This window comes from Notechis scutatus, chromosome 3 (genome assembly GCF_049901735.1).
Source record: "Notechis scutatus isolate UNSWTSFEM ecotype Mainland chromosome 3, rNotScu1.2, whole genome shotgun sequence".
Lineage (NCBI taxonomy): Eukaryota > Metazoa > Chordata > Lepidosauria > Squamata > Elapidae > Notechis > Notechis scutatus.
The window spans coordinates 63,592,609-63,606,631 of NC_142011.1; the positions used below are offsets into that span (position 1 = coordinate 63,592,609).

The 14,023-nt window shown below is 36.9% G+C and overlaps 1 protein-coding gene across 1 annotated transcript; it reads left to right on the forward strand.

Moving 5' to 3' along the window:
- The first annotated feature begins 2,207 nt into the window (after positions 1-2,207).
- Positions 2,208-11,728, forward strand: LOC113411025 (protein zyg-11 homolog B-like). The gene is made up of 14 exons (XM_026665881.2): positions 2,208-2,432; positions 3,386-3,551; positions 4,130-4,884; positions 5,804-5,944; positions 6,123-6,299; positions 6,801-6,865; positions 8,060-8,159; positions 8,238-8,291; positions 8,398-8,559; positions 8,645-8,692; positions 9,026-9,223; positions 9,306-9,367; positions 10,356-10,453; positions 11,029-11,728. Exons 1-14 carry the CDS (start codon positions 2,364-2,366, stop codon positions 11,217-11,219), a joined length of 2,286 nt encoding a protein of 761 aa, XP_026521666.1. The 5' UTR covers positions 2,208-2,363; the 3' UTR covers positions 11,220-11,728.
- The last annotated feature ends 2,295 nt before the right edge of the window (positions 11,729-14,023 follow it).

The following is a 14,023-nucleotide window of genomic DNA, read 5'->3' on the forward strand; positions in this document are numbered from 1 at the left end:
AAACCTCCTGTGTATCCCATATTTCTGGGATAAAAAAACTCTTAAAAGGAAAAAAAGCCTAGCTACATAATATATCAATATATTAAATCTCATTTCTTTCATTCTGATTTTAATCTCGAATATGGTATGCAATACTCTATCTTTACTAGCTATATTTCTAAAAACCCATGTGACTGAATGAATCCCAGGAATAATTAAGCTGTATTTTTATACTATTCTTACACACACAATTATGATCTGGCTCCAAGAATTTGGATAGAATGGGCACAAGATTTTGAAAGAGTTCTTAGGGAGTTGTCTTCTGAAATTCAAACCGGGTATGGTAATTTAATTTTTATCATCGATCTTCAAAATGATATTCATAGACTCATTGAAGAGAAATAAAAATGGCTGAGTAGAGCCATTTTAATTAGAATTTTAAAAAGCAAATGGTATAATGACAATGTCTGCCTCTACTGGTCTTCTTCTGTGCCCCAACATGTTTATTGATTTTTTTTAAAAAAATTCTTATTTATTCCCTTTGGTGAATTCAAGCTACATCTGAACTTGAAAGAATGTCAAAAGTCTACCTTATCCAAATGCAACATCAAATTCCTGATTTAGGCCATAAATCTAAACTCAATTGCAGGAAATAAAAGTTCAGCAACAGAGTGGTCAATGTCTGGAATACACTACCCGACTCTATGGTCTCTTCCCCAAACCCCAAAAACTTTAACCTGTCGACCTCACCCCATTTCTAAGAGGTCTGTAAGGGCAGGGAAGCTTGAAGGTTGGGACCATTGAAATGCATAAGCGCAGCTACCGTCCCTGTCCTAATGTTTCCTTTTTATTTGTATCCATTTCATGAATTAATAATCTTGTTTATACTTATATGTTATCTAAATGCATGCTTGACTAAATAAATAATATAAATATAATAAATAGGTATGATAGAATACAACAGGACTCCAAAATTGGCATGTTCAGGAATGTGCTAAAAAGAAACGGAAGTGATAATAAAGTCTCATTTCAGTTTTACTTAATTTTAAATTGGCCATCACAGAAGTTTGGATTAAGCAACACAGCTTCGTCACCTCAATATGTGGAAATGAAGCCATTATGCTTTCTTACTGAGAATGCATATATTCCTGGCACTCTGGCTGCATCGACACAAAACACCGAACCACAAACTTGCCAGCCATCTCTTAACACAGGGATCCCCAAACTTGGCAACTTTGAAGACTTGTGGACTTCAACTCCCAGAATTCCCCAGCCAGCATAGCAACTGTTTATGCAGCATAAAGTTGCCAAGTTTGGAGACATCTGTCTTAACATAATGCGAGACTCTAGCCTGGTGGGTACTTCAAGTTTCAGGGAATTGTGCACACCTGGGAAACTAGTTTTACTCAAACTAGTAGAACCTCTTGTTCAGGTTTAGTTTCCCTCCTGGTAATGTTTGAACGTGTCCGTTTACTTGATAATATGGAAGTATGTTGACATTGCCTCCCTCCAGGATGTTTTTCAACTCCCTAGTCTAGTTTACAGCTTGGAACTTCCTAGTGGTTCCCCCCTATAATCTGAATTAATTCTTGAAGTCTTCACATCAGACGTCTCCAAATTTATGCTATGCCGGCTGGAGAATTCTGGGAGTTGAAGTCCACAAGTCTTAAAGTTGCAGAATTTGGAGACCCCTGCTTCACATGGACGCGTCCATTCAGTTTTCTTGCCTTTATTCGGCAGTGTTTTGACTTCTTGTTCTATCCTACATTCCATATCCTTGGTATTTCTGATAAGCTCTCATCTACGTTTTAACTAGGTCAGGCTCTGCTTGTTTTCCTGCATCCAGACACGTGCAAAAAACAACAACAACCCTTATTAAAATCGTTCCTGCATCTTAAAAGAAAAAAAAAAACGCACGAAGTAATTCTAACCAAGAAAGATATCTATTTCCTCTCGGCCTAAACCCACCTTAGAAAATACAACACAAAAAGCGAATGTTTGTTTCCACACTACACCAGAGGTCTCCAAATTTGGCAACTTGAAGACTTGTGGACTTCAACTCCCAGAATTTTAGGAGTTGACGTCCACAAGTCTTAAAGTTGCCAAGTTTGGGAACCCCTGCACTACCCCCTTCAACAAAACGAATGGCAGCCTTTCCGGCTTTCTGCGAGAACCAATTCTCGTCCATCCGTCGCTCGACACTCGACTCCGCCTCCCTGGTCAGCGAAACATCCTTTCCCTCGGTAACCGAATAAGGCGGCCGCTCCCTAGTTCTGGCGGCTAAAAGGTTGTTCCACTCAGGCCGCTTCCGGTTTTTTTTTTTTTCATCTCCTTCCGCTTTCCGGTTTGGGGGTCGAGGGGAGAGTGGATGCCGGCTGTTTGCGATGGTTCGCTTCCTGCAGGTCCGCCAACGAGCCCCCCTCCCCGTTTGTGGAAACTGTCCGGCTGTGCAGGTGAGCGGAGCGGGAGGCGGCTTTAAAAGTCCGATCGAGAAGCGAGAGAGGAGGGACGGGAGGAGAAGAGAGCGTGATTAGGGAAAAGCCAGGGAAGCCAAGAAGGGAGGCTGGGGAGGGACGAAAATTTAAAACTTCTGCCTGAAAAATGTGGAGAAAAGGCAATGAATTAACACATAATTTTGTTGCTCAAAACACAGCTCTTCCAGATGGTATTTGAGTCACGATACTATACTGATTTCGTTAGTACTGTGGTACAGTTAATTTAATTTCATTAAATTTATACTAGCTTGGAGGCCTTTTAAACTCACAGAATATTTTTGAGATTCTACTAATATTTCATATAAGCTCTTTCGGCAGAGATATCTGCGTTTCAAACCATAAATGGGCAGCTTGCAAATATAATGAATAAATGGACAAATAAACTGAGCCAAGAGACACAGACAGTTACACTGATATAAATACAAACAAATTACAAGCAGTTCTTGCTTACCAACGGAAATAGGGACAGGGAATTTTGTCACAAAATGATGCAGTCATAAAGTGTAATGTCACATGATTCTACTAACTTATGATGGCAGTTCCAGCAGTCCCAACTGCTGCTAACATTAGGCAAAAATGGCATGGTCACAGCATTCTGCAGTCATGTGATTGCCTTTTTTGTGACCTTCCAGCTTCCCATTGACCTTGCTTGTCAGAAATTGGCAGTAAAAGTTGCAGTGGATACAACTACAAGCTCAATTCCTAATTCAGCGTTGTCACAACTTTAAGCAGTTGCTGAATAAGCTGTCATTAAACAAAGACCACCTGTAGGTATATGTTCCTATTGAAGCTGGATAGTTCTTAAATATATCAGGTCTATTTGAACATCTTGCCTTAGGGTAATACAAACACAACTTGGCAGTGTAATCAATCCTTGGAACATTATTTTCTGATTGATGTCATGATTGCAGGCAGAAGCTTCTCCATATTCTCTAGTTGACATCTGCTTGAATGTCTTGGTTGCTGATCTGGCAAAATTCTGTACGGAAAAGCCTGATGGATCACTGTACTTCAAAGAATCTCAAAGGCTTCCACAAGAAGTAGCTGATCGATTGCTGCAAATAATGGCTTATCAAGGTAAGAAATTTCTGGGCCCGAAGAGACAGAATGTTAACAAAGCAGGGTTCTGAATATGGGATTACTCATAAATTAGAACTCTTAATTCTGTTTATTTCACCTGTTGGGGCTCTGAAGGATTCAGGAAAATAGTCCATGATTCAGTAGCATGTATAGTTATGCACTGCTTAACAATGGCAATCCAGTCCCAATTTTCATCATAACTAGAGGTCAGTTTGGACTACTTTGAAAATACAGGTATCATTTATTAGTAGAGCTTTACCAGCTGGCAGTTCTTAGCTAATCCTGGCTGATTTTGGAAACTGAATATGTTTGGTTATAGTTAGTGCTTAGATGGGCAACCGCTTGGGAATTTCAATGCTGTTGGTTTAACCTGTGAAGTTGCAAAAAATATTCTGGAAGAAGGCAGTAGTTAACTACTTCTGTAGTGCTGCCAAGGAAGTGACACATATGCATTATCAGGAGTCAAGTATAAATTGTGGAAAATTTTATCATTAATATGCAAATAGGAAACAGTTGGACTGATTTCAGAACTTTACTTGGTCTGATATATATCTTTTTTTCCCCTTTACTGCCAGAGTTGTTAAATGATGGTACAGTGGGCATTTTCCAAGGCAACCAAATTCGTTTGAAGCAAGCTTGCATCCGCAAAGCGAAAATCTCAGCCCAATCCTTCAAGAAGGCCTTTTGCCATCATAAACTAGTACAGCTTGATGCTGCAGGAATGAATGAAACTGTTACCATTGCAGATGTTGTGAGTGGCTTGGGAAGCAATAAATGGATCCAGAACAATCTCCAGTACCTTGTCCTGGACTCTTTAACTCTTTTTCCTACAAATTCGTATGAAAGATTCTTTAGTCAGTTTCCCGGTCTTCGGTCTTTGAGTATTACAAATGTGTTGTTCGGGGATGAACATCTAGCAGACGTTGCTACCCTGCCAAGATTAGAAAGCTTGAATATATCCAACACTTCTGTTACAAACATATCTGCACTCCTCGCCTGCAGGAATCATCTGAAATCTCTAACTATGTACAGTTTGAAATGTTTGAAAATGCCTACCACAAAATTCTTAGATGTCATCAGAGAACTAAAGTATCTGGTTCACCTTGATATCTCAGACAATCAGCATTCTGGATCCGAGATTGCCTTTTGTTTGCTAAGGCAAAAAGACATTCTGCCTAATCTTGTATCATTGGACATTTCAGGGAACAAATCTATTACTGATGAAGCCGTAGAAGCGTTTGTCAGGCAGCGGCCGCGAATGCACTTTATAGGTTTGTTAGGTACAGCAGCTGGATTCACAGCGTTCCTTTCAGGACAGGGAAGCTTGAAGGTTGGGACCATTGAAATGCACTGCAGTTAGAGTGATAATTGATAAAACCAGAAGATTGCATGATTTGAAAACGTAACTGTAGCTCTAGTTAATTTATTTGCAGCATAGAACTAATAACGTTGATACTACTAAGGTTTCGGTCTTAAAAATGGTTATATATATATATTTTAAGTTTAAAGAAAGTAACTAAATAACTAACAGCTTTCTTGTACTAACACAAAAGATGTATGACTTTTGCCTATTGTTCTCAAACCAACAGATAAAGCTGTTGCTAGCGGAAAAATTATTTTCCTCCCGTCAACTGAAAAAAGATCTGATTTAATATTAACAAAACCCAAAGTTTGATTTTTACGTCATCATACAAACGCTGGGCCATCCCTGAAGTTCCTCCACAATGTAACAGGCTGACCCAGGTTCACTTTTAATAAAAGCAATAGCTAAGTAAGCCATAGATTTGGTTGGAAAGTAATATACTGTATATCGCAGAATCTTTAGATCATTTTTGTCTAAAGACAGTTTCTTGTCAGCCTTGCTGATTAACTCGTAATTCAGTACAGCTTAACTATTTCAGCCTAGCGGAATGGAGAAGAGTAACAAAAGTGATTTTGTGCTATAAAGCAGGGGTCCCCAACCCATGATCCATGGACATGGTACTGGGTCACCGCATGCCAAAAAACTAGGCCATGCGGGCAGAATGTGAAACCATGCCCCCGCCGGTCCCGGAAAAACCTCTCTCTATGGAACCGATCCCTGGTGCCCAAAAGGTTGGCTTAAAGTAATAATACTTAATACTGGCTTAAAGTATTACTTAGGATTAGGTGTTTGCCTTCCAACTTTATTGTTGCAAGACTCATTCTAACTACTAAAATTATTCTGTTCAGAGTTACACTAAAGGAATGAAATCTTCATGTATTGAAAGGTATCAGGAGGAGAAAATGAAATGCAGGTTTTAGAAGCTCTGAAACGCTACAATGAAAGGCCAACATTTGTGAAGGAGGCCTTCTTTCATCTTTTTCTGCAAACCTGTTTTATGAAAATTACAAAGCCTGAAATTTTAAAGGTGAGGGAGTTTAATTTGAAAGAAATAATTGCTTGCCAATTGTTGAAGTTTGACCATATTCAGTATGTATCATTTAAAATGTAAAGATACAAATAGGTTTGTGTCCTTCGATTTTTTTTTTCTTAGAAAACTACATAATGTATTAAAGTTCTCGTTACTGTCTCTTTTCATCTTGTAGCTTGTGATTGTTGGGATGAAGAATCACCCTTTGGATTTGGCAGTACAGTTGACTGCTAGTGCTTGTGTCCTTAATTTAACTAGGCAAGGCCTAGCAGCAGGAGTGCCTGTTCGTCTGCTCTCCAGTGTAATTCAGCTGCTCCTTAAAGCCATGGAAACATTTCCTGAACAACGGCAGGTAAGGATATAGAGTAGGATATCCTGTACAAACACACACACACAAGTTTGCACAAATCACTCCTACTATGTGCTTGGTGCAGCTGATTTTGAATTACTTTACTGAGAGGAAAAACAGACCCCTGGAGGTCCTGTTTCATTGCCAGACACAGCGGACATACATTGGATTTTTTTCACTTACATCGATCTTTTCTTTCCCTGGGAGAAAAATGCAAAGCTTTTGCTTGTGCTTTTCATTCATCAATATGCCGCATAGGATTCTGTGGCCTACCTGTTGCTTCTGCTGAGCTGGATTTACACACTCCCAGTTGTAGAAGTTGTTTGATATGCTATTCAAAAGCATTAAGTTATTTTATTTAGTAATAATTCCCCTTCCTTTAAGATTCAAAGCACTAAAAGCATACACGTCTTAATTGACCATTTTATGAACAATTAATAATTCAAGTTCTGAATATCACATTTTCATAATATTGAACTCTCTTTTTTTCTTCTTTCCACACAGCTCCAGAAGAATTGCCTTCTTTCATTATCTAGTGTCAGGATTCTCCAAGATGTTCCATTTAATAGGCGAGTGACATTCTTCTTTGAATGTTTCACAGTACAAACAGTCAACTGAAAGTGAAGCCTTAATCTGGATGAAAGAGGTTTTCCTTTTTATGCAATAACATTAAGCTATCTTCTTACATACTGTACATCCCATCACCAAATTAAAATTCAGATCTCTGCTTTTTCAAGCACGTATGTTCATTGTTTATTAATCTCTTTTTGTAATGAAAAGACTGACAATGTTGAGTAGATTCTCTGTTCTAATGCTCATTCCATTTCAATTTAAATTCAATTTAGATGTGATGCCAATAAACTAAAACTGTGTTTTGTGGAACTTTGTGAGACATCTCCCCAAAACTTGGTCTTCTGAATATGTATCATTGGAATACTAAAAATCTGGATTAAGTGGTTGTTGTATTTACGAGGCCTAATTTCCATACACTTGAAGTGCCACATAGAAAAGCTATTTATACTTTGTATAAACATTGTATTTATAATCAGATCTCCCGTATTAGGCCATAGATAGCAGATTGAAACAAATACTGTATCAGTAAAGCATTACTGATGAATTTTTTCTATAATGGTTCATTCTGGACAAAATTTTAAAAGTCCCTTAGCATAGATTTGATAGAGGAACTGTTGTTCAGGGGTTAAATTTTCTATGCATGCATTATAATTATTGGCATCTATAAATAGTAAAACTTGTGTGCACCAGATCATTAATTCAATTTATTCTGAAAAAAGAAATGAGTAAAAGGCTATGGAATTGTTAGATTGATTTACAAGTGTTCAATTTGCTAATTAAGTCCAAATCAACTGTCTGATTCAGGGATTAGATCATTGCTTTGAACTGAACCTCTAAAGTTAATTCTTAGTAGAACATATTAGGTATGCCTATTTAGCAATGTCTTCTTAAGATAAAAAATTTAAAGCCTATTTTGAACCTAATTCAGCTCAGTTTAAATAAAATACCTATCAGAACAAAGTGTTTTGCATATCATATTCTGGGGTTATACATAATTCTTAGAAAATATGGTGTGTATATTAAAATTTAGTATTTTATTAACTAGATTTGTAAGACATCCCACCTCAAACAATAATACCAAAAGAGCGTTGCACTTCTAAATATAATAGAAAACAATTTTTTTTTGTAGATAAGTAGTTGCTTAAAAATTGTTGGATGTGATGAAAAAATAAAATATTTTTAAATTGTAGGTTTGTGGCTGCCAAATTTGTGGTTCAGTGGCTTTGTAATCAGGAGAATCAACATGTACAAAGAATTGCAGTTAATGTAATCTCTATCCTGGGACTTAAGGTATGTGGCTTTATTTTTTAATCCAGTATTTTCATTAGCTCTCCAGGGTATTACTTTAAAAGTCTGCTTTGTTTTTAGCTTTCAGATGAGCAAGCAGCACAACTTTCTGCAGAATTCTACATTGTTGTTGGGGTGAGTCCTCTATGTCTCCCGTGTATAATGGTTCAAAGGACAAGGGATTTGTACTTTCCATATTTTTATATTATACTATTTGTAGTGCTATCCTTTTCCTTTATAGAAACTGCTTGAAATAATTGAACAAAAAACAAATCAGACTGAATTAGATGTGACTTTCCATTTTACACTTCGTGCGCTTTGGAATCTCACAGATGAAGCTCCAACTATGTGTGCACACTTTATGGACCACAAAGGACTGGATCTTTTCTTGAGAGTTTTAGAGGTAAACAAGGCAGCTCTGATAGGACACTACATGAGATGATAGATAGAACACAATATGCATTTAGTTGGTTTTTTTTTCTTTACAGATTTTTTCTTCTGATTCATCTATACAACACAAAGCTCTTGGCCTCCTGGTAAGATCAAAATCAGGTGCGGCATACAAAAAATAATTTCATAAAAATGCAAGTAGTCCTCATCTGCCTCATACAGCAACAGTTGTGGCAGTGAGGAAAAAGTGACTTTGCAACCCATCCTCACATTTATGACCTTTGCAGGTCTGTAAAACAAATGAAAGCTGAGGTAAGATCCTAAGCACAGTCAGGGTTTTGCTTAGTGTCCACTTTGCTTAATGTCTGAGTTGGGGGTCACTAAACAAGGACTACCTATATAAGTAAATTATCAAATGCTAGCATTCGATTTCAAAATCTTGTTTTCAAAGTTGTGTTTTTTTTCTCTATCCTAATAAGAACAATGTGGCGGAGGTGAGAGAGCTGCATCCCAGGCTAATGCAGAAGGACTTCGTGGATCATGTCAGTGAACTTCTGAACAGTGCTGAGATAGAAGTCAGCTATTTTGCAGCTGGGATTATGGCCAATTTGATATCCAGAGGTGAAGAAGCCTGGACATTGAGTCAAAAGCTGAGAAGATCCCTTATTGAAAAGCTGGTATAGTGAATTCAGTACTGTAACTCTCTTGAGCATTTTCAAGGTTGCCTGAAGTATTTAAACTTGTATTCTCTGTTAACAGCATTCAACCCTTTTGAAGTGGCCAACACCAGAATGCAAGATGGTGGCACTGCCAGCTTATAGGTACAATGTTAAATCTTGAACAACAATTCTGTACTTACTGCTTGCATCCTTGTACGCTGTCTGCTCGCGTGCCGGTGGATTCCTTTCTTGGCATATGCAAACTTCCCACCCACATGAATATTAAAAATATTCTGTTAATTAAACATCATTAAAACAATGAACATCAAATACACTGAGAACAAGATGTAAAACAGAAAGCTTTAATTCACTTGTGTATTTATTGATCTGCGTCTCATGAACAACATAGATTCTAGATTTTTACTAGATCAAATTAAAGGTCACATTTGTGTACATCTATAAAGCCAAGTGCAGTCAAAGTGCTGGAGATTATTGCTCATGTTCAACTCATTAGAAATAAGCCTGCAAATTTGAGTGCCCTTAACTCCTTAGTACAGGTGCTTCCTCTTCCTCTGCTTTCTGTGACATCTTTAATATCAAGCAAGATTTCTTCTTAGAAGCTAGTTGGTTGGTAAACTCAGATTAGCATTATGTCCTACTAATTTGGGTAGCAGTGCAATACTTATATACAATTTCAGAAATATAGGGTGTGATAAAAGAGAAGTAAGTGGATGCTGATATGAGCCATTTTTTAAGATTCTCTCTCCTTGGGCTCCCTATGGTGCAGAGGAAGAACCACCTGTTGAGCTTTTTATTCCTTTTTCCTCCATTAATATTACAACACCGGCTCAATATTTTATATTCTTCATATAGCTGATTTAATGGGTGAAGCATTTATGCAGATCCTGCCATTAACTGTACTAATTCAGGATCGTAGAAGCCCAGACTGCCTCCATCAACATACTGCACTGATAGGTAATCACAAAATACCTTAGAAATGCAAAAGATTGTTGTATTGTGGCTTCATTGATTTCACGATTTAAGAACTTACCAGGATACAAGTGCCTGATAGCACAAAATCAATTAATAATATCTGTTTACATTTATTTTTTATGACTGATAAATTTGCAAAATACTCTTTAATTCTCAGGTCCCTCAAGCCATTTTACCCATTGCTTGACTGCTTTACATTACCTGGAGTACAGATCTGGGCTGCGTGGGCTATTCTGCATGTCTGCTGCAAAACCCGTAGGTATCCTTCATTAAGCCTTAAAACTTCCATTTTTCAAAGCTTGGTGTTTAACTTTTTAAACTGAAGGTGGAACTGTTGCATCAATTTGTAATTACAATAATGTCAAATTTAACAATCCTGCTACCTGAGTTATACTGGTTGCCAATCAGCTTCTGGTTGTATTTCAAGGTGTTGATTGTCCTTTTAACTGAGGAGTTGATATAGAAATATACATATGCCCACCACCCCGGAGATTGAATAGGTTCTTTTTTAAATAGAATATTTTTTCTTTGAACTTTGTGAAAGCTGCCCAGAATGATTTTGAAGTTGGGCAGCTTGCATACAAATGAAGAATTAGAGCAATGGAGGAAAGACATATGTGAATCTGACAGATATTTCCAAATCACTGAAGTGTATTTGCCTTATATCTAAACCTTGACTGGAATTGTAAATCAACATGACTTGCAGTTTTAGTGATATTGAAAACAAAGTTGATTATGTTGCAGCATGCAGTGTTTCTGACATACCCTCATATTTTACCACTGTCATGTTTATGTTGAAGATGTTAACTAACAGTCTTATTTCTCCTTAGCTGCCAAATACTGTGCAATGTTAATAGAAGAGAATGGGCTACAGCACTTATATAATATCAAAGAAAATGACCAGAGTGATCCTGATGTCCGGTATCTAATAACCAAGATATTAACTTATGTGGAAACTCATGTGAAGTATTATGGGAAGTCTAAACATCTAAAAGAACTACAAGGCCATTCAGATTCATAACTGAGGTCATCTCTCTACTTCTGCCATATACTGTTGACATCTGTACTGGTGATCTGTTTCACAACCCTTTTAAAAAAAATCAAGATGGCCCTTCTTGAATCTTTTTCTGTGTTCTGTAACTAGCTTTAACTTATGGCTCTTGTATATTGACAAATGGAGCAGAGGACCAACTCCAAAGAAAATTGGGCTTGTTTCTACTAAAAGTATGCAACAAATAATCAGGTCAGTCACAAACCACTGTTGTAAACTTGTGCACGTCCAAAGAAGAGATTCCGGCTTTAGTCTATTGTACATAAATGTTTGCAATGATGTAAGCATACATCAATTACTGACTTTTTTTCTGGGTATACAAATACATATTTTTCTATGAGTGGGAAAAATCAAGAGACTTTTTAGGCTTTATCTAAAAAAAAAAAGACATGTTCATTGATAGTATTTCAAACTGACTGCATGTTTCTGTCTTCAAGAAAATTGGTCGTAATGCAAAATAAAGCTCTCATAAGGTCAAATTCACTAGATGGTAGCTAACTATGCAGAAGTGAATTTTATTTTTGCTGTTCTTATTGGTATTGAGTGTAACATTTATATTCTCCCAAAGTGGGTGGCTTGGATTAATTGGTGTGAGAAGAAAAATCAGTAGATGCTGAATTTATCTTATGGGAAGTTGCTAGTACAGTTAAAGCAGTATATCTGAGGAAAATTGGGGGAAGCTAAAACTTATGAGGAAAAATCATAAGCTATCTCATGCACTTTAGAATAGTGTGTGGTAAAATAGGGTACATTTTGATCATAACTCATTAATGGAAAGGGAAAGGTCAGTGTAGTTGAATATTTTGATTTTTTATACTGCCAATTATTAGTCAGTCAAAGCTTATTTCAATTAAAGATCAGTATAGAACAAACAATTATTACAGAATGGGGCCTATTTGCAAATGTAAACACAATAATTTATGGATTTTGTCCCCTGGTCTCAGAAAGATCTCTAGATCCTCTAAGCACAATATTCCTGGATATTTTCACAACTCGTAGGAAAACTACATCCACTTGCTTTCAAAAAATGTCCTTTTCTGTGCTGGTTTACTTAGGAGAAGAAAAATAGCAAATCCCCCCCCCCTCTCTTCTGTGGCTAAATGAATGGTAAGAGTTGGGAATGTGTGTGCTGGGTATATGAGAATGAGGGACTGAGTGGATAACCAATGCTAGGATCATTAGCAATATAAAGGAAAAGAACTATACAGGAGGTAACCAAAACAAGAAAGGGAATGAAATAATTGAATAATTGAAATAATTCAATGAAATAATTGAAATCTGCTGCGTTTTACTCGGTGATTCCTCCAGTCAGGGACAAAGAAGGGGGAAATATGTAGGTAGAACAAAATAGAACAACAGATAATAAAAGCATTATAACTCAGATAATTTTCTCTCTCACACACACAAAAATAAGTCAACATTCTAATTTGCTTGTAGCTTCTGCTACTTGCACTTATTATTTCCTGGATCACCAATTCCAGACTTCTGAGATGCAGGAGGATTTTCTCCTGTGACAGAAAAAAAGGCAAAAAGAGCCCAAAAGCTCTTCTTTTGACATTGACTAAGAAGGGAAATCTTCCTGCTCTTGACTGGCCCTTTAACAGACTTTGACATGCATTCTTGTGACTTTTAACATGCATTCTAAAATTGCCAAGGTTGAGAAACACAGATCAAAGTAAATTAGATTTCAGTGACAGCTCAAACTTTACATCCTACACACCTGCCTATCTGGACATTAAATTTGGGGTGTCTAATATGGTATACTACTTGACCTAACCCCGCTCTATTTTATTTTTGATTTTATTAATGTCCATATTTTGTAACTAATATATTTCTTCCTGAACACCCTTTTCTAGTTTGACAGCAACAAACATGTTTTGTTAATAAGCTCTATAAATAAAAATAACCATAACAGATCTTACTAAGGCCTATTTTATTCCCCATTTTGCTCCTTACAAAGACCAGGGAGTTACCTTCGTGGGATTCACAAATAGGAGGTCGAGACATACCCCACTCCTGCTGCTATTCTCTGCAACTGGTATTTGGAGAGATTCTCAGCTCACTCCCACTGAATCTCAAAATTAATAGCCATCAGTAGACCAGTTTTCTATAAATTTATCCAACCCCCTTTTAAATACTTCCAAGTTAATATCAGCACAGTTTATTTATTAGATTTGTTTGCTGCCCATCCGACCACAAGGCGACTTTTGTGACTTGTTTTACAGGCAAATGGTGCTGCATAAAGCACATTATTTTATCTGTGATAAATCTCCTTTTGATCAATTTCATTGAATGAACCCTGGCCCAGAGAGAAATTCCCTTTCTCCTTGCCATTCATGATTCTATGTATTTCAATCATTCTCCTGCTCCCGGTTCTCTTTGTTCTATGCTAATGCATCCCAAACATTTCAGCCTTTTCTTATAAGAAAGTTGTTCAAAAACCATGATCTTTTAGCTGTCCTGTTCTCCATTTTATATTTTTTTTTCAAATACAGCCTCCATGACAGTACAGTTTTCTAGTTCCCTTGTACAGACCATTACAAGTGTTGGCAGTTTTCTATCCCTTTCCTAATATTTTCTAGCACAGAATTCACATTTTTCACAACTTCAGATATCCATCATATAACCTCAAGACCTTTTCCCCCGTTTCTGTATATATTGAAGCTACATGTTTTTTGTCCACCATGCATAACTTTACGTTTATTTAAACTGAACATTTGCAATTTGGTTGACAATTGTTTAACCAGATCTTTTGGGAATTCTTCAAGATCATA